Here is a 25,884-nt window from a genome sequence, read left to right as displayed (position 1 = left end):
AAGTGCCGACACTATCACGTAATTCTTTCCATAAGACCATCCAGTCAGGTGTCGACTCCCTAGGGGGTGACATCACTAACACAGGCAATTGCTCCGCCTCCACACCATTTTCCTCCTCATACATGTCGACACAGCGTACCGACACACAGCACACACACACAGGGAATGCTCTGATAGAGGACAGGACCCCACTAGCCCTTTGGGGAGACAGAGGGAGAGTTTGCCAGCACACACCAGAGCGCTATATATATACAGGGATAACCTTATATAAGTGTTTTTCCCTAATATAGCTGCTGTATATATTAATATGCCAATTTAGTGCCCCCCCTCTCTTGTTTTACCCTGTCTCTGTAGTGCAGGACTGCAGGGGAGAGTCAGGGAGCCTTCCTCCAACGGAGCTGTGAGGAAAAAATGGCGCCAGTGTGCTGAGGAGATAGGCTCCGCCCCCTTCACGGCGGCCTTTCTCCCGCTTTTTAATGGAAAAATTGGCAGGGGTTAAATGCATCCATATAGCCCAGGAGCTATATGTGATGTATTTTTTGCCAAAAAAAGGTTTTTTATTGCGTCTCAGGGCGCCCCCCCCCCCCAGCGCCCTGCACCCTCAGTGACCGGAGTGTGAAGTGTGCTGAGAGCAATGGCGCACAGCTGCGGTGCTGTGCGCTACCTTATTGAAGACAGGACGTCTTCTGCCGCCGATTTTCCGGACCTCTTCACTCTTCTGGCTCTGTAAGGGGGCCGGCGGCGCGGCTCCGGGACCCATCCATGGCTGGGCCTGTGATCGTCCCTCTGGAGCTAATGTCCAGTAGCCTAAGAAGCCCAATCCACTCTGCACGCAGGTGAGTTCGCTTCTTCTCCCCTTAGTCCCTCGGTGCAGTGAGCCTGTTGCCAGCAGGTCTCACTGAAAATAAAAAACCTACTTTAAACTTTTACACTAAGCAGCTCAGGAGAGCCCCTTAGCCTGCACCCGTCTCGTTCGGGCACAAAAATCTAACTGAGGCTTGGAGGAGGGTCATAGGGGGAGGAGCCAGTGCACACCAGGTAGTCCTAAAGCTTTTTACTTTTGTGCCCAGTCTCCTGCGGAGCCGCTATTCCCCATGGTCCTTTCGGAGTCCCCAGCATCCACTAGGACGTTAGAGAAATATATATGGGGGAGATGTACTAAGTAGTGAAAAGAGTGGAGAAGTGAGCCAGTGGAGAAGTTACCCATGGCAACCAATCAGCTGCTCTGTATAATTTTATAGTATACAAATTATAATTGTTACTCCAATGCTGATTGGTTGCCATGGACAACTTCTCCACTGGCTCACTTCTCCACACTTTTCACTGCATAGTATATCTCCCCCTTTGGTCCCCACTATACACCTGGCTGGCACCAGTGTCCGAGTCTCCGCACAGCTAGCATGGAGTCCGATCTCAATAAATATGTCTTACAGCATATCAGCACTATCCGCGACAAACATTCCAGTTGGTAGATCTACTAAGGGGCACTTTGCCAAAGCCACCCATCATTGGCAGATTTAACGGACAGCTTTAAAATAGCAATAGAAACAAAGGCTAAACTAAATGTTCAGCATTTATTTCTGTTGCCTCTTTAAAGCCACTGGTCACAGGCGGCGATTACAAACCAACTTTTAGTAAATTTACCCCCCAGGTCAGTGCAAGTTTTAAAGTACTGGAATCCCAGGCCCGCATACCTTACACAGGACACGAGGACACCCCCTAAGATAAGAAGAAAAAAATAAGATTTTAAACCTACCGGTAAATCTTTTTCTCCTAGTCCGTAGAGGATGCTGGGGACTCCGTAAGGACCATGAGGTATAGACGGGCTCCGCAGGAGACATGGGCACTATAAAGAACTTTTAGTATGGGTGTGCACTGGCTCCTCCCTCTATGCCCCTCCTCCAGACCTCAGTTACAGAAACTGTGCCCAGAGGAGATGAACAATATGAGGAAAGGATTTTGTTAATCTAAGGGCAAGATTCATACCAGCCCACACCAATCATACCATATAACCTGGAATATACGCAACTAGTTAACAGTATGAACAAAAAACAGTATCAGTCAAAGACCGATTCCAACTGTAACATTACCCTTATGTAAGCAACAACTATATACAAGTCTTGCAGAAATATGTCCGCACTGGGACGGGCGCCCAGCATCCTCTACGGACTAGGAGAAAAAGATTTACCGGTAGGTTTAAAATCTTATTTTCTCTTACGTCCTAGAGGATGCTGGGGACTCCGTAAGGACCATGGGGATTATACCAAAGCTCCCAACCGGGCGGGAGAGTGCGGATGACTCTGCAGCACCGACTAAGCAAACGCGAGGTCCTCATCAGCCAGGGTATCAAACTTGTAGAATTTTGCAAAAAAGTGTTTGAACCCGACCAAGTAGCTGCTCGGCAAAGTTGTAATGCCGAGACGCCTCGGGCAGCCCCCCAAGAAGAGCCCACCTTCCTAGTGGAATGGGCCTTTACCGAATTTGGTAACGGCAATCCAGCCGTCGAATGAGCCTGCTGAATCGTGTTACAGATCCAGCGAGCCATAGTCTGCTTCGAAGCAGGAGCGCCAACCTTGTTGGCTGCATACAGGACAAACAGAGCCTCTGTTTTCCTAACCCTAGCCGTCCTGGCTACATAAATCTTTAAGGCCCTGACTACATCCAGGGACTTGGAGTCCTCCCAGTCCCCCATAGCTACAGGCACCACAATAGGTTGGTTCATATGAAATGAAGAAACCACCTTAGGCAAAAATTGAGGACGTGTCCTCAACTCTGCTCTATCCACATGGAAAATCAAATAGGGGCTCTTGTGGGACAAGCACCCGCCTTGCAGATGCCAAGGCCAATAACATGACCACCTTCCACGTGAGAAATTTTAATTCCACTGTTTGAAGAGGTTCAAACCAGTGAGATTTCAGGAAACTTAACACCACGTTAAGGTCCCACTGTGCCACTGGAGGCACAAAAGGAGGCTGGATGTGCATCACTCCCTTAACAAAAGTCTGGACTTCTGGGAGAGAAGCCAATTCCCTCTGAAAGAATATAGATAGGGCCGAAATCTGAACCTTAATGGAGCCTAACTTCAGGCCCATATCCACTCCTGTCTGTAGAAAGTGGAGAAACCGGCCCAGATGGAAATCTTCCGTAGGAGCATTCTTGGCTTCACACCAAGATACATACTTCCTCCAGATACGGTGATAATGCTTTGCCGTCACCTCCTTCCTAGCCTTTATCCGAGTAGGGATAACTTCCTTCGGAATACCTTTCCCAGCTAGGATTCGGTGTTCAACCGCCATGCCGTCAAACGTAATTGCGGTAAGTCTTGGAACACACATGGCCCCTGCTATAACAGGTCCTCCCTGAGAGGAAGAGGCCACGGATCTTCTGTGAGCATTTCCTGAAGATCTGAGTACCAGGCCCTTCGAGGCCAATCTGGGACAATGAGTATTGTCTGCACTCTTCTTTGTCTAATGATTCTCAACATTTTTGAGATGAGAGGAAGAGGAGGAAATACATGGTGTCACTAGGGCGTCTACTGCTACTGCCCGAGGGTCCCGAGACCTGGCACAATACTTCCGAAGCTTTTTGTTGAGGCGTGATGCCATCATGTCTATTTGAGGAATTCCCCAAAGACTTGTTATCTCTGCAAAAACTTCTTGATGAAGTCCCCACTCTCCCGGATGGAGATCGTGTCTGCTGAGGAAGTCTGCTTCCCAGTTGTCCACTCCCGGAATGAAGACAGCTGACAGAACGGTTACGTGATTTTCCGCCCAGCGAAGAATCCTGGCGGCTTCCGCCATCGCCACTCTGCTCCTTGTCCCGCCTTGGCGGTTTACATGAGCCACGGCTGTGACGTTGTCTGATTGAATCAGAACCGGTAGGTCGCGAAGAAGATTCTCCGCTAGTCGTAGGCCGTTGTATATGGCCCTCAATTCCAGTATGTTGATGTGTAGACAAGCCTCCTGGCTTGACCATAGTCCCTGAAAATTTCTTCCTAGTGTGACTGCTCCCCATCCTCGGAGGCTCGCGTCCGTGGTCACCAGAACCCAGTCTTGAATGCCGAACCTGCGACCCTCTAGAAGGTGAGCACTCTGCAGCCACCACAGGAGAGACACCCTGGCCCTGGGGGACAGGGTTATTTTCTGATGTATTTGTAGATGGGACCCGGACCACTTGTCCAGAAGGTCCCACTGAAAAATCCTCGCATGAAACCTGCTGAAGGTGATGGCCTCGTAGGCTGCCACCATTTTCCCCAGAACTCGAGTGCATTGATGAACAGACACTCTTTTTGGTTTTAGCAGGTCTCTGACCATGTTCTGGAGATCCTGGGCTTTTTCCAATGGGAGAAAAACCCTCTTTTGTTCCGTGTCCAGAATCATGTCTAGGAATGATAACCGAGTCGTAGGAACCAATTGTGACTTTGGCAGATTGAGAATCCAACCGTGCTGTTGCAGCACTTTCAGGGAGAGCGACACGCTCTTCAGCAATTGGTCTCTCGATCTCGCCTTTATCAGGAGATCGTCCAAGTATGGGATAATTGCGACTCCCTGCCTGCGCAGGAGCACCATCATCTCCGCCAATACCTTGGTGAAAATCCTCGGGGCCGTGGAAAGCCCAAACGGCAACGTCTGAAACTGGTAATGACAGTCCTGTACAGCGAATCTCAGGTACTCCTGATGAGAGGGGCATATGGGGACATGAAGGTATGCATCCTTTATGTCCAGTGACACCATCAAATCCCCCCCTTCCAGGCTGGATATTACAGCTCGGAGCTATTCCATCTTGAATTTGAACTTTTTCAAGTACAGGTTTAGGGATTTTAGATTTAAAATGGGTCTGACCGAACCATCCGGCTTCGGGACCACAAACAGGGTTGAATAATACCCTTTTCCCTGTTGGACCAGGGGAACCTTGACCACCACTTGCTGTTGACACAGCTTTTGAATTGCAGCTAACACTACTTCCCTCTCCCGGGGTGAAGCTGGCAAGGCCGACTTGAAAAATCGGCGAGGGGGCACCTCTTCGAATTCCAGCTTGTAGCCTTGGGAAACAATTTCCATCACCCAAGGATCCACGTCTGAAAGAATCCAGATCTGGCTGAAAAGTCGAAGGCGCGCCCCCACTGGTGCGGACTCCCTTAGGGGAGCCCCAGCGTCATGCGGTGGATTTTGTAGGAGCCAGGGAGGACTTCTGCTCCTGGGAACTAGCCGAAGCAGGTGTTCTCTTTCCTCTACCCTTACCTCTGGCAAGGAAGGAGGAGCCCCGACCTCTTCTGGACTTATGCGACAGAAAGGACTGCATCTGATACTGTGGAGTTTTCTTTTGCTGTTGGGGAACATAGGGTAAAAAGGTAGATTTACCCGCGGTAGCTGTGGCAACCAGGTCCGCGAGCCCCTCCTCAAACAACACTTCACCCTTGTAAGGTAAAACCTCCATATGCTTCTTTGAGTCTGCATCACCCGTCCATTGGCGGATCCATAGAGCTCGTCTCGCAGAAATAGCCATGGCATTGGCTCTGGAATCCAGCAGTCCAACGTCTCTTTGTGCGTCCCTCATATATAAGAGTGCGTCTTTAATGTGGGCTAAGGTTAATAAAATGGTATCCCTATCTAGGGTATCAAGATCAGCTGACAAGGTATCTGTCCAAGCTGCAACTGCGCTACATACCCATCCGGAGACGGCAGCGCCACCTTCTTGGACAGACGCGTTAAAGCCTTGTCCACACTGGGAGAGGATTCCCAACGTACCGTCCTGTGCAGGGAAAGGATACGCCATAAGAGCCCTTTTGGGAATCTGCAGTTTTTTATCTGGAGTTTCCCAAGCTTTTTCAAATAACTCGTTAAGCTCATGAGATGGGGGAAAGGTTACCTCAGGTTTCTTTTCCTTATACATGCGCACCCTCGTGTCAGGGACAGAGGGGTCATCAGTGATATGCAAAACATCTTTTATTGCAATAATCATACACTGAATACTCTTTACCACCCTTGGCTGTAATTTTGCATCATCGTAGTCAACACTGGAGTCAGAATCCGTGTCGGTACCAGTGTCCACTATCTGGGATAGGGGACGTTTCTGAGACCCAGAAGGGCCCTGTGACCCAGTCCAATCCGTGGATTGACTCCCTGCTTTCTCCCTGGACTCTACTTTGTCCAGTCTCTTATGTAATGAGGCCACACTCGCATTTAACATATGCCACATGTCCATCCAATCATGAGTCGGCGTTGCCGACGGAGACACACCACACATCTGCTCCACCTCCTCCTTGGACGAGCCTTCCGCTTCAGCCATGCCGACACGCACGTACCAACACACAGGGATATATCTATAAGGGGACAATTCCCCAACAAGGCCCTTTGGGGAGACAGAGAGAGAGTATGCCAGCACACACCCAGCGCCAAACTGACACTGGAATAAACCCAGATAGCGCTTTTTATATATATAATCAATGTTATACACTCACTGCGCCTTAAACATGCCCCCCCACCCCCTCTTTTCAGCCCTCTGTCACCGAGTTCAGCAGGGGAGAGTCCGGGGAGCCAGCTTCTCTGCAGCGTTCTGTGGAGAAAATGGCGCTGTTAGTGCTGAGGGATCAAGCTCCGCCCCCTCCAGCGGCGGGCTTCAATCCCGCTTCAATATTCAAAAAATGGCGGGGGATCTCTTAATTTACTGCCTCCGCAGCCTAACGTACCCTTATATGCCAGACCAGAGGTTTATTGCTGCCCAGGGCGCCCCCCTGCGCCCTGCACCCATCAGTGCCCGTTCTGTGTGTGTAGCTTATGGGAGCAATGGCGCACAGCATTACCGCTGCGCGCTTACCTCAGTGAAGATCTGAAGTCTTCTGCCGCCTTGAAGTCTTCTTTTCTTCTTATACTCACCCGGCTTATATCTTCCGCCTCTGCGAGGAGGACGGCAGCACGGCTCCGGGACGAACGGCGGGGTGAGACCTGCGTTCCGACTCCCTCTGGAGCTAATGGTGTCCAGTAGCCTAAGAAGCAGAGCCTATCATTTAAGTAGGTCTGCTTCTCTCTCCTCAGTCCCACGATGCAGGGAGCCTGTTGCCAGCAGTGCTCCCTGAAAATAAAAAACCTAACAAAATTATTTTTCAGAGAAACTCTGGAGAGCTCCTCTGTAATGCACCCTATCTCCTCTGGGCACAAAATCTAACTGAGGTCTGGAGGAGGGGCATAGAGGGAGGAGCCAGTGCACACCCATACTAAAAATAAGAATTTACTCACCGGTAATTCTATTTCTCGTAGTCCGTAGTGGATGCTGGGGACTCCGTAAGGACCATGGGGAATAGACGGGCTCCGCAGGAGACTGGGCACTCTATAAGAAAGATTTGGTACTATCTGGTGTGCACTGGCTCCTCCCTCTATGCCCCTCCTCCAGACCTCAGTTCGGATACTGTGCCCGGAAGAGCTGACACAATAAGGAAGGATTTTGAGTCCCGGGTAAGACTCATACCAGCCACACCAATCACACCGTATAACTCGTGATATTATACCCAGTTAACAGTATGAAATATAACTGAGCCTCTCAACAGATGGCTCAACAATAACCCTTTAGTTAGGCAATAACTATATACAAGTATTGCAGACAATCCGCACTTGGGATGGGCGCCCAGCATCCACTACGGACTACGAGAAACAGAATTACCGGTGAGTAAATTCTTATTTTCTCTGACGTCCTAGTGGATGCTGGGGACTCCGTAAGGACCATGGGGATTATACCAAAGCTCCCAAACGGGCGGGAGAGTGCGGATGACTCTGCAGCACCGAATGAGAGAACTCAAGGTCCTCCTCAGCCAGGGTATCAAATTTGTAGAATTTAGCAAACGTGTTTGCCCCTGACCAAGTTGCAGCTCGGCAAAGTTGTAAAGCCGAGACCCCTCGGGCAGCCGCCCAAGATGAGCCCACCTTCCTCGTGGAATGGGCTTTCACTGATTTAGGATGCGGCAATCCAGCCGCAGAATGCGCCAGCTGAATTGTGCTACAAATCCAGCGAGCAATAGTCTGCTTAGAAGCAGGAGCACCTATTTTGTTGGGTGCATACAGGATAAAAAGCGAGTCAGTTTTCCTGACTCCAGCCGTCCTGGAAACATAAATTTTCAAGGCCCTGACTACGTCCAGTAACTTGGAATCCTCCAAGTCCCTAGTAGCCGCAGGCACCACAATAGGTTGGTTCAAGTGAAAAGCTGATACCACCTTAGGGAGAAACTGGGGACGAGTCCTCAATTCTGCCCTATCCATATGGAAAATCAGATAAGGGCTTTTACATGACAAAGCCGCCAATTCTGACACACGCCTGGCCGAAGCCAAGGCCAATAACATGACCACTTTCCACGTGAGATATTTCAGATTCAGATTCAAACCAATGTGATTTTAGGAAACTCAACACCACATTGAGATCCCAAGGTGCCACAGGAGGCACAAAAGGGGGCTGAATATGAAGCACTCCCTTTACAAAAGTCTGAACTTCAGGCAGTGAAGCCAGTTCTTTCTGGAAGAAAATCGACAGAGCCGAAATCTGGACCTTAATGGAACCCAATTTTAGGCCCATAGTCACTCCCGACTGTAGGAAGTGCAGAAAACGACCCAGCTGAAATTCCTCTGTAGGGGCCTTCCTGGCCTCACACCACGCAACATATTTTCGCCAAATGCGGTGATAATGGTTTGCGGTTACTTCTTTCCTGGCTTTTATCAGCGTAGGAATGACTTCCTCCGGAATGCCTTTTTCCTTTAGGATCCGGAATTCAACCGCCATGCCGTCAAACGCAGCCGCGGTAAGTCTTGGAACAGACAGGGCCCCTGCTGTAGCAGATCCTGTCTGAGCGGTAGAGGCCATGGGTCCTCTGATAACATTTCTTGAAGTTCTGGGTACCAAGCTCTTCTTGGCCAATCCGGAACCACGAGTATCGTTCTTACTCCTCGCCTTCTTATTATTCTCAGTACCTTTGGTATGAGAGGCAGAGGAGGGAACACATAAACCGACTGGTACACCCACGGTGTCACTAGAGCGTCCACAGCTATCGCCTGAGGGTCCCTTGACCTGGCGCAATATCTCTTTAGCTTTTTGTTGAGGCGGGACGCCATCATGTCCACCTGTGGCCTTTCCCAACGGTTTACCAACAGCAGGAAGACTTCTGGATGAAGTCCCCACTCTCCCGGGTGTAGGTCGTGTCTGCTGAGGAAGTCTGCTTCCCAGTTGTCCACTCCCGGAATGAACACTGCTGACAGTGCTAGTACGTGATTTTCCGACCATCGGAGAATCCTTGTGGCTTCTGCCATCGCCATCCTGCTTCTTGTGCCGCCCTGTCGGTTTACATGGGCGACTGCCGTGATGTTGTCTGATTGGATCAGAACCGGCTGGTTTTGAAGCAGGGGCCTTGCCTGACTTAGGGCATTGTAAATGGCCCTCAGTTCCAGAATATTTATGTGTAGGGACGACTCCTGACTTGACCAAAGTCCCTGGAAATTTCTTCCCTGTGCGACTGCTCCCCAGCTTCGAAGGCTGGCATCCGTGGTCACCAGGACCCAGTCCTGTATGCCGAATCTGCGGCCCTCTAGAAGATGAGCACTCTGCAGCCACCACAGTAGAGACACCCTGGTCCTTGGAGACAGGGTTATCAGTTGATGCATCTGAAGATGCGATCCCGACCACTTGTCCAAGAGGTCCCACTGGAAGGTCCTTGCATGGAACCTGCCGAATGGAATTGCTTCGTATGAAGCCACCATTTTTCCCAGGACTCGTGTGCAGTGATGCACCGATACCCGTTTTGGTTTTAGGAAGTCTCAGACTAGAGATGACAGCTCCTTGGCTTTCTCCTGCGGGAGAAACACTTTTTTCTGTTCTGTGTCCAGAATCATCCCCAGGAACAGTAAGCGTGTGGAAGGAACCAGTTGTGACTTTGGAATGTTTAGAATCCAGCCATGCTGTTGTAGCACTTCCCGAGATAGTGCTACTCCGACCAGTAACTGCTCCCTGGACCTCGCCTTTATTAGGAGATCGTCCAAGTACGGGATAATTAAAACTCCCTTTATTCGAAGGAGTATCATCATTTCTGCCATTACCTTGGTAAACACCCTCGGTGCTGTGGACAGTCCAAACGGTAGTGTCTGGAATTGGTAATGGCAATCCTGTACCACAAATCTGAGGTACTCCTGGTGAGGAAGGTAAATTGGGACATGCAGGTAAGCATCCTTGATGTCCAGGGATACCATGTAATCCCCCTCGTCCAGGCTTGCAATAACCTCCCTGAGCGATTCCATCTTGAACTTGAATCTTTTTATGTATGTGTTCAAGGATTTCAAATTTAAAATGGGTCTCACCGAACCGTCCGGTTTCGGTACCACAAACAGTGTGGAATAGTAACCCCGTCCTTGTTGAAGTAGGGGTACCTTGATTATCACCTGCTGGGAATACAGCTTGTGAATTGCCGCTAGCACAGCCTCCCTGTCTGAAGGAGTAATCGGCAAGGCAGATTTTAGGAACCGGTGGGGTGGAGACGCCTCGAATTCCAGTTTGTACCCTTGAGATACTATTTGCAGGATCCAGGGATCCACCTGTGAGCGAGCCCACTGATCGCTGAAATTTTTGAGGCGGCCCCCCACCGTACCTGGCTCCGCCTGTGGAGCCCCACCGTCATGCGGCGGACTCGGAAGAAGCGGGGGAGGACTTTTGCTCCTGGGAACCTGCTGTTTGTTGCAGCCTTTTTCCCCTACCTCTGCCTCTGGACAGAAAGGACCCGCCTTTTCCACGCCTGTTTTTCTGAGTCCGAAAGGACTGTACCTGATAAAACGGCGCCTTTTTAGGCTGTGAGGGAACATGGGGTAAAAATGCTGACTTCCCAGCAGTTGCTGTGGAAACTAGGTCCGAGAGACCATCCCCAAATAACTCCTCACCCTTATAAGGCAAAACTTCCATGTGCCTTTTTGAATCTGCATCCGCTGTCCACTGCCGAGTCCATAAGCCTCTCCTAGCAGAAATGGACAATGCACTTATTTTAGATGCCAGCCGGCAGATCTCCCTCTGTGCATCTCTCATGTATAAGACTGAGTCTTTTATATGCTCTATGGTTAGCAGAATAGTGTCCCTGTCTAGGGTGTCAATATTTTCTGACAGGGAATCTGACCACGCAGCGGCAGCACTGCACATCCATGCTGACGCAATAGCTGGCCTAAGTATAATGCCTGAGTGTGTATATACAGACTTCAGGATCGCCTCCTGCTTTCTATCAGCAGGTTCCTTGAGGGCGGCCGTATCCGGAGACGGTAGTGCCACCTTTTTAGACAAACGTGTGAGCGCTTTATCCACCCTAGGGGGTGTCTCCCAACGTGACCTATCCTCTGGCGGGAAAGGGAACGCCATTAGTAACTTCTTAGAGATTACCAATCTTTTATCAGGGAAAGCCCACGCTTCTTCACACACTTCATTTAATTCTTCTGATGGGGGAAAAACTACGGGTAGTTTTTTCTCCCCAAACATAATACCCTTTTTAGTGGTACCTGGGTGTATATCAGAAATTTGTAACACCTCTTTCATTGCTTCAATCATGCAACGAATGGCCTTAGTGGACATTAGACTAGACTCATCGTCGTCGACACTGGTGTCAGTATCCGTGTCGACATCCGCGTCTGCCATCTGAGGTAGCGGGCGTTTTAGAGCCCCCGATGGCCTTTGGGACGCCTGGACAGGCACGAGCTGAGAAGCCGGCTGTCCCGCATTTGGCATGTTGTCAAATTTTTTGTGTAAGGAGTCGACACGTGCACGCAATTCCTTCCATAAGTCCATCCACTCAGGTGTCTGCCCCGCAGGGGGTGACATCTCTTCTATAGGCATCTGCTCCGCCTCCACATCATTATCCTCATCAAACATGTCGACACAGCTATATATTGTGGTATTTTTGCCAGCCAAGGTGTTTTTATTGCTGCTCAGGGCGCCCCCCCCTAGCGCCCTGCACCCTCAGTGACCGGAGTGTGAAGTGTGTATGAGGAGCAATGGCGCACAGCTGCAGTGCTGTGCGCTACCTTGGTGAAGACTGATGTCTTCTGCCGCCGATTTTCCGGACCTCTTCTTGCTTCTGGCTCTGTAAGGGGGACGGCGACGCGGCTCCGGGACCGAACACCAAGGCCAGTTCCATGTGGTCGATCCCTCTGGAGCTAATGGTGTCCAGTAGCCTAAGAAGCCCAAGCTAGCTGCAAGCAGGTAGGTTCGCTTCTTCTCCCCTTAGTCCCTCGTTGCAGTGAGCCTGTTGCCAGCAGGTCTCACTGTAAAATAAAAAACCTAATTATATACTTTCTTTTTAGAAGCTCAGGAGAGCCCCTAGTGTGCATCCAACCTCGGCCGGGCACAAAATCTAACTGAGGCTTGGAGGAGGGTCATAGTGGGAGGAGCCAGTGCACACCAGGTGACCTAAAAGCTTTCTTTAGTTGTGCCCAGTCTCCTGCGGAGCCGCTATTCCCCCATGGTCCTTTCGGAGTTCCCAGCATCCACTAGGACGTCAGAGAAATGTGTAATACCTCTTTCATTGCCTCAATCATGCAACGAATGGCCCTAGTGGACATTAAATTTGACTCATCGTCGTCGACACTGGTATCAGTATCCGTGTCGACATCTGTGTCTGCCATCTGAGGTAGTGGGCGTTTCAGAGCCCCTGATGGCCTTTGAATTGTCTGGGCAGGCACGAGCTGAGAAGCCGGCTGTCCCGCATTTGGCATGTCGTCAAATTTTTTATGTAAGGAGTCGACACTTGCACGTAATTCCTTCCATAAGTCCATCCACTCAGGTGTCTGCCCCGCAGGGGGTGACATCACATTTATAGGCATCTGCTCCGCCTCCACATAAGCCTCCTCAAACATGTCGACACAGCCGTACCGACACACCGCACACACACAGGGAATGCTCTTAAAGGAGACAGGACCCCACAAAAGCCATTTGGGGAGACAGAGAGAGAGTATGCCAGCACACACCAGAGCGCTATATAATGCAGGGACTAACTGAATTATATCCCCTTATAGCTGCTATAAGTTATACTGCGCCTAAATTTAGTGCCCCCCCTCTCTTTTTTACCCTTTCTGTAGTGTAGACTGCAGGGGAGAGTCAGGGAGCTTCCTTCCAGCGGAACTGTGAGGGAGAAATGGCGCCAGTGTGCTGAGGGAGATGGCTCCGCCACTTTTTCGGCGGACTTTTCTCCCGCTTTTTTCTGTATTCTGGCAGGGGTAATTACCACATATATAGCCTCTGGGGCTATATATTGTGGTTATTTTGCCAGCCAAGGTGTTTTTATTGCTGCTCAGGGCACCCCCCCCCAGCGCCCTGCACCCATCAGTGACCGGAGTGTGAGGTGTGCATGAGGAGCAATGGCGCACAGCTGCAGTGCTGTGCGCTACCTTGGTGAAGACTGAAGTCTTCTGCCGCCGATTTTCCGGACCATCTTCTTGCTTCTGGCTCTGTAAGGGGGACGGCGGCGCGGCTCCGGGAACGAACACCAAGGACGGGTCCTGCGGTCGATCCCTCTGGAGCTAATGGTGTCCAGTAACCTAAGAAGCCCAAGCTAGCTGCAAGCAGGTAGGTTCGCTTCTTCTCCCCTTAGTCCCTCGTTGCAGTGAGCCTGTTGCCAGCAGGTCTCACTGTAAAATAAAAAACCTAACATATACTTTCTTTCTAGGAGCTCAGGAGAGCCCCTAGTGTGCATCCAGCTCGGCCGGGCACAGAAATCTAACTGAGGTATGGAGGAGGGGCATAGAGGGAGGAGCCAGTGCACACCAGATAGTACCAAATCTTTTTTATAGAGTGCCCAGTCTCCTGCGGAGCCCGTCTATTCCCCATGGTCCTTACGGAGTCCCCAGCATCCACTAGGACGTCAGAGAAAGTTCTTTATAGTGCCCATGTCTCTTGCGGAGCCTGTCTATACCCCATGGTCCTTACGGAGTCCCCAGCATCCTCTAGGACGTAAGAGACATTTTTTAATACACAGCGGAGGAAAGGGTTCTTCATAGAAAGAGCAGGAAGGATTTGGAATTCTCTACCAGAGAAGGTAGTAATGGTGGACTCAGTAAATAAGTTTAAAAATGGATTAGATAAATTCCTAACTGAAAGAAATATCCAAGGTTACAGTATTTAAATGAAATAAACTTTTATAATACAGGTTGAATTAAATGGTTTTTCAACCTCATCAACTACTATGTAACTATACAACGCCAAAAAGGTTCCTGCGTCCATTTAAAAATTCTAAAATTATGTGAGTAGACATAAGTAACCCCTTGTATTCTAGATCTATGTTACTACAGAAACTCGTGTATGTTACATGCATCCTCAGTCGTTATAAGATACTGCACCCCAGCACTGGATTTTGAAGACCACTGTCTAATTCGTCCCAGTACAAACAATCTCCTTACATGTAGTTCGGATGGTCCGGCTCCCGTCCTCATCGCTCTTGGTCTGCAGCTTTCCCGTACCTTGTTGCCCGAGGCTGGCAGACAGCTGCGATATCCTGCAGAAAACGTTCTTCCTGACACACCAAGTGCCAAATCCTCCGGCCCGCATACCCCTCCTTATCAGAGAGGCGGCCATCTCCCCACCCCAGGCACCGGCCGGCAGCGCTGGGCTCCCTCCCTCAGATCCTCTCCGCAATGTTATAATCAGATTCCAGAATCCAGATCCTTGCCGGGAATATCAGGATGCAGCAAACCTGTAATCATAAACCTAAATACTGTTAGTTATTCATGTATATATACAGGCCAGGGAGCCGCTGTAAATCTCTGACACATCCAGAGCCAATGTTATGGCCCACACTGCCTACAGAATGCTTATAATAAGCACACCGGGAGTCTGTAAGGAGCTATAAGCAGGGGTATTCAACACGAGGCCCTCCAGCTGCTGTGGAACTACACATCCCAGCATGCCCTGCAGCAGTTTTTCTATTACAGCATGCTAAATCTGTGGCAGGGCATGCTGGCATGTGTAGTACCACAGCAGCTGGAGGGCTGCATGTTGTTATACAGGCTGCAGAGAGAGCTCAGAGGCCCATTATACATCAGATGACATTTACTATGTGCACCAATACACTGCCACTGACAGACCCAGCACATGGTACCTCACACAGGGACCCTCATACATGTCACACAGGGACCCTCACACATGGTACCTCACACATGTCACACAGTGACCCTCATACATGGTACCTCACACAGGGACCCTCATACATGGTACCTCACACATGTCACACAGGGACCCTCATACATGGTACTTCACACATGTCACACAGGGACCCTCATACATGGTACCTCACACATGTCACACAGTGACCCTCATACATGGTACCTCACACAGGGACCCTCATACATGGTACCTCACACATGTCACACAGGGACCCTCATACATGGTACCTCACACATGTCACACAGGGACCCTCATACATGGTACCTCACACATGTCACACAGGGACCCTCATACATGGTACCTCACACATGGACCCTCATACATGGTACCTCACTCATGTCACACAGGGACCCTCATACATGTCACACAGGGACCCTCACACATGGTACCTCACACATGTCACACAGTGACCCTCATACATGGTACCTCACACAGGGACCCTCATACATGGTACTTCACACATGTCACACAGGGACCCTCATACATGGTACCTCACACATGTCACACAGTGACCCTCATACATGGTACCTCACACAGGGACCCTCATACATGGTACCTCACACATGTCACACAGGGACCCTCATACATGGTACTTCACACATGTCACACAGGGACCCTCATACATGGTACCTCACACATGTCACACAGGGACCCTCATACATGGTACCTCACACATGGACCCTCATACATGGTACCTCACTCATGTCACACAGGGACCCTCATACATGTCACACAGGGACCCTCACACATGGTACCTCACACATGTCACACAGTGACCCTCATACATGGTACCTCACACAGGGACCCTCATACATGGTACCTCACACATGTCACACAGGGACCCTCATACATGGTACTTCACACATGTCACACAGGGACCCTCATACATGGTACCTCACACATGGACCCTCATACATGGTACCTCACTCATGTCACACAGGGACCCTCATACATGGTACCTCACACATGGACCCTCAGACATGGTACCTCACCCATGTCACACAGGGACCCTCATACATGGTACCTCACCCATGTCACACAGGGACCCTCAGACATGGTACCTCACCCATGTCACACAGGGACCCTCATACATGGTACCTCACCCATGTCACACAGGGACCCTCATACATGGTACCTCACCCATGTCACACATGGACCCTCAGACATGGTACCTCACCCATGTCACACAGGGACCCTCAGACATGGTACCTCACCCATGTCACACAGGGACCCTCAGACATGGTACCTCACCCATGTCACACAGGGACCCTCAGACATGGTACCTCACCCATGTCACACAGGGACCCTCAGACATGGTACCTCACCCATGTCACACAGGGACCCTCAGACATGGTACCTCACCCATGTCACACAGGGACCCTCAGACATGGTACCTCACCCATGTCACACAGGGACCCTCAGACATTGTACCTCACCCATGTCACACATGGACCCTCATACATGGTACCTCACCCATGTCACACAGGGACCCTCAGACATGGTACCTCACCCATGTCACACAGGGACCCTCAGACATGGTACCTCACCCATGTCACACAGGGACCCTCAGACATGGTACCTCACCCATGTCACACAGGGACCCTCACACATGGTACCTCACACATATCACACAGGGACCCTCATACATGGTACCTCACATGTCACACAGGGACCCTGATACATGGTACCTCACATGTCACACAGGGACCCTCATACATAGCATCTCACCCACGTCACACAGGGACCCTCACACATACTGCAGTACCTCAGCCTCACACATGTCACACAATGACAAACCCCCCTCTCAGACCCACCTGCACCCGCTACTTCCGGTCTCCACTGCCACCTCCAACATGGCGTCGCCTCCCTCTCGCCCGTCGTCGTAATCATAGAGGCGCAGGACGCTCGTACCAGATCGCCCTCGGCGCCCTGAGGACGGAGTGCGTTCCTTCCCACTCCACTTTCCCCCGTTTCCTATTGGCCGGAGCAAATCCGGGCCCCGCCTCTTCCTCCTGCACCGGAAGTGACGGCTAGAGCAGAGCCAGCGGCTGTGCGATGACATTTTGGCTTTAGGCGGCCGGTGGCAGAGAGACGGGAGAGGTCGGGGATGCGCTAGGCCGCCGCTCCACGGAGGGGGCCGGCCACTGATTGACCGACCGAGCGAGCCGGTGAGTGTACGCTGAGGTGGGCGGCCTCCGTCCCTTGCTGTGCGGTGTGTGGGGCCTGTGCAGCCGGGAGCGGGAGCTGTGCTCTGTGGGGGGAGGAGGACGGGGACCTGCGGCTGAAGGCTGCCTGGCTGAGTATATGTACAGTATAGAAATGTGTGTGTGTATGTGTATGTATATGTGTATATATATATATATATATATATATATATATATATATATATATTCTGCAGAAATTGGTAAATTACGTGTGTGTGAATATACATATATATATATATATATATATATATATATATATATATTTGTGTGTGTGTGTGTATGTGTATATATATATATATATATATATATATATATATATATATAATACAATTTTCTGCAGAAATTGTTAAATTACCTGTGTGTAAAATTTGTGTGTGTGTATATATATATATATATATATATATATATATATATATATATTATTTTGTAATATTATGTGCGCCCGTCATGTCCTATTATGTACCTGATACACAATACTGAGGCAGTGTTAGTAATAAGCCCCATGTATAGGAGATAGAGAGCATCCTGTGTGTACATGCCAGATGCATCTGGGGTCCCACCATTTAGGGGAGATGTAAAGGCGTGCGATGCAGGGGCGGTGCGCACTGATCCTGTGCGCTGTGTTGCCTTATGGGGCTGTGATGTACGGTGCGCATAGATCCTGTACATATGATAAGCTTACATTGCACATTCCTGCGCACCCCTGTGTGGTTGAGAAGGAATATCCTTACAAAGAACTAAGGATCAAATAAGGGTAAGGTTACCTAAAGGTTAAAAAAGGGGCAGAAGAGGGGCCAAGTGGTTCTTACCTGCCGTCTCATTCTATGAGAGGTAATATGCGTGACGTGCGCTCAGCACATACAGTAGGCTTACGTTGCACACTTCATGCGCATCTGTGGGGACACAAAACAAAATTCACCATTGCTGGGGTTCAAATGCTGTTACAGCTGCACATCTGCGTCCTCCGTACATGCAGGTAAATGTACGATCTGTCGTTATGGGGGAGAAGCAGTATCAAAGCACGTTATGTGCATTGATACCGCATTTCCCCCATGTATTACAGCGGCGGTGCGGGCTCAGCGCCCCTGTCCATATCGGGGCAGCTAGCTAACAGATGGCACGCTGATATGAGGAGGCAATGCATGATGCTGACCATTCTGACACCTACAGCTGTCGACAGCATGCTGGGATGTGTAGTCTTACAAGCAGCTGCAGTGCAGCATTGACTTCACCTGGTGTATACAGTAATGATCCATTGCCCTATGCGGATGACATCCGATAGCTGTATAAGGTGGGCTGGAACTGTTGCTGATATGGAGGGTGATGGGACATGAAAGTCATAGTAAGTGTAATATTAGTGTTATAATGCCCGATCAGCTCTCGCTGTGTATCCCTCCGATATCACAAGGCGTTGCCTTCATACGTATCCATTGGCAGATGCTACCACAGTATATTGCATTAGAGAGATGAGGAAAACGTCAGAACCAAAGTAGTCAGAATAGAACCAGCTTAGTATTGTTGTTCCTCGTGGTCCTCTGTGTATACCTACGGGTACTCATGGTAACTGTAAGTGACGCAGAAGCTTACACACTTCCTTTTAACTTCTAAAATACTAAAATATTCTTATTGTGATGTCATCTACTCATGGAGGTCCCACCGCATGCTGCAAACTAATTAGTCATACTGCACTGTGATATTTTGTACAAGTTCCTAACTTGCTGCTCTGTCACATCATAACTATTATAAGAGTAATATTCTCCACACAGGTAAATGAATAGGAATGTTCCACAGTAGACACATAATTATTGTACACTTGGGAGGGACAAGACCTTCAGTAAAGGCCTTAAAATGAAGCACAGTTGTAGGTGGACGTGGCACGGGCGCATTTCTTCTCATAAAAGCGCAGCATGTCAACACTTCGGATTGAATTTATATCCTTGTGTGAATAAACTAAGAGTAGGTCGCATTCACCTTTCTCATTCGTGTGGTCTTCCAAATGCTGACAGTGCAGAGCAATTTGGACAATCACTCGCCAGTAGAGAGATGATCAGACCCGCTCACCCGTCTCCTGTCCTCTGTACTAGCGCTCTCCGGGTTAGGTATGTGATATATGGGCAGACCCGCTCACCCGTCTCCTGTCCTCTGTACTAGCGCTCTCCGGGTTAGATATGTGATATATGGGCAGACCCGCTCACCCGTCTCCTGTCCTCTGTACTAGCGCTCTCCAGGTTAGATATGTGATATATGGGCAGACCCGCTCACCCGTCTCCTGTCCTCTGTACTAGCGCTCTCCGGGTGATATATGGGCAGACCCGCTCACCCGTCTCCTGTCCTCTGTACTAGCGCTCTCCGGGTTAGATATGTGATATATGGGCAGACCCGCTCACCTGTCTCCTGTCCTCCGTACTAGCGCTCTCCGGGTTAGATATGTGATATATGGGCAGACCCGCTCACCCGTCTCCTGTCCTCTGTACTAGCGCTCTCCGGGAGAGATTTGTGACATGTGGGCAGACCCGCTCACCCGTCTCCTGTCCTCTGTACTAGCGCTCTCCGGGTTAGATATGTGATATATGGGCAGACCCGCTCGCCCGTCTCCTGTCCTCTGTACTAGCGCTCTCCGGGTTAGATATGTGATATATGGGCAGACCCGCTCACCCGTCTCCTGTCCTCTGTACTAGCGCTCTCCAGGAGAGATTTGTGACATGTGGGCAGACCCGCTCACCCGTCTCCTGTCCTCTGTACTAGCGCTCTCCGGGTTAGATATGTGATATATGGGCAGACCCGCTCACCCGTCTCCTGTCCTCTGTACTAGCGCTCTCCGGGTTAGATATGTGATATATGGGCAGACCCGCTCACCCGTCTCCTGTCCTCTGTACTAGCGCTCTCCGGGAGAGATTTGTGACATGTGGGCAGACCCGCTCACCCGTCTCCTGTCCTCTGTACTAGCGCTCTCCGGGTTAGATATGTGATATATGGGCAGACCCGCTCACCCGTCTCCTGTCCTCTGTACTAGCGCTCTCCAGGAGAGATTTGTGACATGTGGGCAGACCCGCTCACCCGTCTCCTGTCCTCTGTACTAGAGCTCTCCGGGTTAGATATGTGACATGTGGGCAGACCCGCTCACCCGTCTCCTGTCCTCTGTACTAGCGCTCTCCGGGTTAGATATGTGACATGTGGGCAGACCCGCTCACCCGTCTCCTGTCCTCTGTACTAGCGCTCTCCGGGTTAGATATGTGACATGTGGGCAGACCCGCTCACCCGTCTCCTGTCCTCTGTACTAGCGCTCTCCGGGTTAGATGACCCTGTCACCTATCACCTGTCGTCAGTGCTCAGTCATAGCCTGTGAGCTGTAAGTGTACCAGCATTTTCCTGATGCTATAAAACGTGGTGGAATAAGTCTTAAGCACAAGAAGGACGTCACCCTTAAGATGTGGATGTAAATGCTTTATTTCAAATTCTGAAAGTTCCCTGTTTCAGTTCTTCTGTGAGAATTGTGAAGCAGACAGTATATGTACCCTGCTTTGCTGTGTTGCACAAGGATAGAATCCATGTAAGTAGTTCTAGACCTCGTTGCTATTTAGCAGCGCAGAATAGTGTCTTCCTCCCACATGGAAGATGCACAGTCCAGTGAATGTGGGACAGGCTTCATTTTGATGAAATGCGGTGATGTGTTGATGGAACCTGCCAGGGAGCTGTTTCTGTGCTGACAGTGTAGGGAAGGCCCCGTGGCTAGTCACGTGTGTGGCCTCTCTGCACGGTGAACCTGCAAGTATGGAATGTTATCGTGAGACTGCGGAGCTCTGATATGTACTTGTTTCAGGAATTTAAATAGTCGCAATTAGACAGGGCGATTGTAATAATGCCGTTAACTACCTGCTATGAACAATCACCTAGTAGTGGCTGCCAGCACGAGTGTCAGAAGTCCTGTGGCTCAGACTTTATAGTGGGAGAAATGACCGTTCTCCAGGTCCTGGAACTGATCTCCTACATTAAGTATTCTGCTACCTGCGGATAGACTTTCAGTAACCCAGGGCTGCAAAGCATAGATTCCTGACACTTACGGCTGTATTTACGAAGCGGCGACTTGCTTTGCCCTGAATGTGAGTGCTGCTGTAGATTTTCATCTACCACCCACCGAGAAGCGGCAGCTTTTTATAGCCTTTCGCGTCTTTTTTGCCTCTTTAAACGTTGCATAAGAAATAGAAGTATAAAAGCCCCAGGCACTCACAAGGAAGTTTCTGGTAGAAGGAAGATGCGGGACTCGCGGTGAAGTGATGGCTTATTTACATCACATTGCCAGGGCTGGATAATTCCCAGAAATCAGGCTGTCCGTGCACCCAAAACTGATTGTTGATGTCACGGGATGCAGTTATTCCTTGGCCTCTAACAGGTCTGCGTACTGGACACTAATTCATAAGCTACTCCACAGCATATGTGTGATGTGGGGCGCCTGTTTTACAGACCACCTGACATCCAGCTTTGCTGCATTACTTAAATCCTCTGTTCTCCTGTTAGGATAGGCATTGAGTAGTGTCTGCTGCTTATCAATGTGTGTATATAAACGGTAAAACCATAATGGGTGTTGACATTTGCTTGGTGCAGTAACTTCGGCACCTTGCCTGCTGCGTTCCTAGGCTGCATTTTCATGAATATTGGTTCTGTGCACAGAATGCCCACCTCCTATGTGTGTGGGTCTGGGCCTGCTAAATACAGTCTTGTAGCCTGTAGTTTAAGAAGCAAACTGTGGCACTTAACCCTTGTCAGCAAATGACTGGCACCTTCCCCTGGCTGTGTGTAATGATCCTGCCAGTCCGTAGCTTTGGCTGACTAGCTCCTGAATTCAGCGTCTTGTGTTGATGTGGACGCGCACGGTCTGTATTTGGAAGGTATCTAGACCTTACAATAGTTAGCTAGTTTCACACACGCTGGTTTCACGCTGCTGTAAATAGCATTTACCACATCTGCAGACGCTTTGGCCTCTGATTAACATTGCATGCATCAGGAGGTATCAATACTGAAAATGGGAAACCAGGCAGATTAGCTAATTGGAGGGGAGAGGGGGGCTGCTTCACTTTGTGCAATGACAGTCTCACTGTTAATGTTTTATAAAGGAAATACTTCCTCCCTGCGCACGCCTTCCCGCAGGCCGCTTTAATATCCCTGTGGCTGTGAAGTGTCTGTATCTGGGGTGTATTCATTTCATGAAACCCAGTGCTGTAACCTTATGTCTCTTCTCACGTTCCCACGGTGGCTTTAATGCAGTATCCGGTCATGGCAGCTGCCAGGAGGGGAGGGCAGCCTGCTTACGTTACCCGCTCCGTCCCAGCTCTCGCAATGCATCTCAGTTTTATGGCACGTTGAACTCGTCTTGTATGTGCCAAGATCAGGCTGTTTCTTCTGCAGGTGCCAGGGATTCCTAAGTCACTTATTCCAGCGTTTTGTTTGCGAACATGCGAAGCTCTAGATTTCCCACCTGATACTCTCTTTACTCTGGCTCTGTTCTTGTTTTCCTCTGACGGACGATGGTTCGGTCCGCTAACTCTCCCCTGCGCTGCTGGTATTTTCCTCTTAACTTTGCGGTGCTTTTATATATGGTTAATGTGGAACGTCGATATATTGATCCCTCCAGCCCCCCACAACTACATTAAATAGAACAAGTGTTCCTTATGGGAATTGAAAAGCAGCCTGGCTTGTTTAGTTGGTATGATACTTTTGCTGTAGCTATGCTAAAGAAGGTTCCCCCTGTCCACGGAGGGAGAGACTACGCACAGGTCCTCTGGGTCCGTTTTGAAATCTGGTAATGTAGTTAGCTGGTCGTGTTAACGCCTGACGTCGGTCCGGTGGAAGAGGTGAAGGGCGACTTGGGTTAGGTACACACTGGGGTCGATTCAATTCAGCAACAGTTGAATAGCGCCGGGAATTAGCTCCCGACGCTATTCAATTCAGCTAAAGTTAAGTCGGAGAATGCCCGTTCTCGCTGACTTAACAGGTAGTTTTCTCTGGAGAATGAGCATTCTCTGACTTAACTACCCGCTGCGATGCTGATTCCCGACAATCCGGGGCTAAGAGAAGACTTCCCGACAATTGAGGGTACCTAGTCGCTGTATTGAATAGCGCCAGGAGCTAATTCCTGGCGCTATTCAACTGTTGCTAAATTGAATCGACCCCACTGTCCGATTTATTTTCGTGGTTTTTTTTTTGTATCCTGACTATTGGGACGATTCTTGGGCAAATCGAAAGATACGAGATTCACACAAGCAATTTTTTTTTAATAATAAGTAACTGAATTTGCATATGTCCGCCCACAAGGAGAATGGGGCACTCACGGAAAAACATGGGAAATATGTTCCGATTATAGACAATGCCCACACATGGGAAATTGAGGCTGAGACTTTGTCTTGCCTGAGCGATCCAATAAAGGAAGGCGTGTGCGACCATGATTTCTCCGGTTTATCGGCAAAACTCCTAAACACGCTATGCAGTCAAACAGGCCGAGCACACGGTTAATGGGAAGTGAGTCCAATAATTGTATAGTGTGTGCGCTTAGGTATAATCGTTGCAGGAAAGGTGTACCAGTCATGCTTGCCACTGAGCTGCCATGCTGTTATTATAAACTGCTTTGTGATGCCACCGTTACGGTTTACTCTCAGGTTTTCGTGTCCAGGCATTGCAACAATGAATTCTCACTAGCTTAAAGTAGTGTATATCTCCTTGCAGGTATAAATAGCTGCAGGTGTTGCCGTAGTGTATAATTATACCATGCGCGGCAGCAGGAGACATGTCACACAGCTTGAAAGTCGCACCTGATTGTGTTTATTACCAGTTCACTGTCACTATGTAATTACATTACTTTGCAGCGTGTCACTTGATTGTGAACTAACTTGTGATTAAAACACTTGTCAGTAATGCTGCCACCTCCTCGTTCATTGCACAGTAGACAGTAGTACAGTTGCTAGGACCCTGCATGCATCGGTTATGGTTTCCGTGCAGCCAGGGGGTTAGCAGGTAAGGCAGTGATTGACAGAAGGGGGTGTGGTTTATAGGCCCGGTTGAACTGCTTTTGCTGCCGCCGTGCTGATTGGTCAGTGTCATGTCTGGTTTATAGTAAAACATTTTGCTCTAGGAAGCAAAGCATCTTGACCTTGTCCTGACTTAACCTAACGTCAGTCTGCATTTTACAGTATGTTCTGCAGTGTATTTTCTAAGGGTTATCACTGATTTGGGAATGTGGCTTAATCTGCCCCTGCATCGTACTATCCTTTCCTTTTCAAGCGCAGGTTCTGTGTTCGACATGACTTCACACAATATATTCCTGGGAGTCCTGCAAACGTCCATCCTTACAGTGCATGTAATATTGGGGCAGATGTATTAACCTGGAGAAGGCATAAGGAAGTGATAAACCAGTGATATGTGCAAGGTGATAAAGGCACCAGCCAATCAGTTCCTAACTGTTAATTTACATAACGGAGCTGATTGGCTGGTGCCTTTATCACCTTGCACATATCACTGGTTTATCACTTCCTTATGCCTTCTCCAGGTTAATACATTTGCCCCATTGTATCTAATGCCATCTAAGCCGGGGTGTTATTTACATAGCTGGCGGTTTTCTCACTCAGCGTCCTCGTGCAGCTTGTGAGATACATTATGACTCAACCTGCTCACATCTGTCACCTGCTGACTCATTTCCCCACCGGGGATTAGATCTCTCGGAGCCTCAGCAGAGCAATGTACACAGATCAGCTATTGGGGCTGATGGCGTCAGGCGTATGTTTACCCCCCCCCCCTGTGTTACCACACCGAGAGAATCGCCAGTTTCCTGCATTGTCTGTAGCGGTTCTTTAGCACAGCCTCATAGAATCATTTATGATCATGACCAGATCCTGCTTTGTAACATAGGAGGACTGGCGACCCGGCCGTCTGTTTGTTGCGGTCATTTGATCTTTCAGAAAAGTGTCTAACGGGTAACTTTGCACTGCTGAGATGTTGTGGTGTTCCTGTCAGAGAGATGGGCTGTATGGGTGCAGTGAATGGAGATTCTGCCACAACCCTGTTTAACTTTAAAAGGGAAATATATATATTAATTTTTTTTTTTCATCCCGCAGTAGTGATTGTTTTCCCTGATGCTTTGTGATTCATCTTTCTTGTCACCATCTTGATCTATTCTCCAGCGTCTGCAGACCGCCTGCAACATCTTCTCTTTAAAAAAAAATATAATAAAAAAATCACTCTCATGCCGTGGGGGGAATCGGTTGCGGGAGAAGGGGGCCAGTCGGCGCAGCATTTAAATGCCAGCAACAGCAGCCCAACGCGCCCCCTTCACCCGGCCAATTCGAACCCCTGTTCAACCAGAAGTTCTTGCACCCCATGGGGCAGCAAGCACTTTTGAGCAAGATCCCCACTGCCCTAAAGTTCGGCAGTGTCTGGTGGATTTGCGGGGAAAATCTGTCCAGAACATAATTGAATTCCCCCTTCTGTCTCCCTCTCACGTTCTGTTTGTGTTACAGAGCACGAGAGACAAAGC

At 49.5% G+C, this 25,884-nt stretch overlaps 2 protein-coding genes across 6 annotated transcripts in view; one reads left to right on the top strand and one right to left on the bottom strand.

Moving 5' to 3' along the window:
* The window catches only part of FDX2 (ferredoxin 2), a 31,897-nt gene extending 14,806 nt beyond the window's left edge, over positions 1 to 17,091 (bottom strand). The window contains exons 1-2 of one of the 4 annotated variants that reach the window (XM_063958589.1): positions 16,974 to 17,091; positions 14,397 to 14,703 (exon numbers count right to left, since the gene is read on the bottom strand). In XM_063958589.1, the coding sequence (XP_063814659.1) occupies positions 14,397 to 14,571 (175 nt within the window). In that variant the 5' untranslated portion in view covers positions 14,572 to 14,703; positions 16,974 to 17,091. Of the gene's footprint in view, positions 1 to 14,396; positions 14,704 to 16,924; positions 16,944 to 16,973 lie in introns of those variants that run through there. The other 3 variants (XM_063958599.1, XM_063958616.1, XM_063958606.1) reach the window with 3 other exon arrangements.
* ARK2N (arkadia (RNF111) N-terminal like PKA signaling regulator 2N) overlaps positions 17,079 to 25,884 on the top strand; it is a 130,541-nt gene continuing 121,735 nt past the window's right edge. The window contains exon 1 of one of the 2 annotated variants that reach the window (XM_063958576.1): positions 17,079 to 17,327. The gene's annotated coding sequence lies outside the window, so the exon portion shown is untranslated. The remainder of the gene's footprint in view (positions 17,328 to 25,884) is intronic. The other variant, XM_063958566.1, reaches the window with a different exon arrangement.

This window comes from Pseudophryne corroboree, chromosome 1, assembly GCF_028390025.1.
Source record: "Pseudophryne corroboree isolate aPseCor3 chromosome 1, aPseCor3.hap2, whole genome shotgun sequence".
Classification (NCBI taxonomy): Eukaryota; Metazoa; Chordata; class Amphibia; order Anura; family Myobatrachidae; genus Pseudophryne; species Pseudophryne corroboree.
This window is presented reverse-complemented; position numbering and strand designations above follow the sequence as displayed.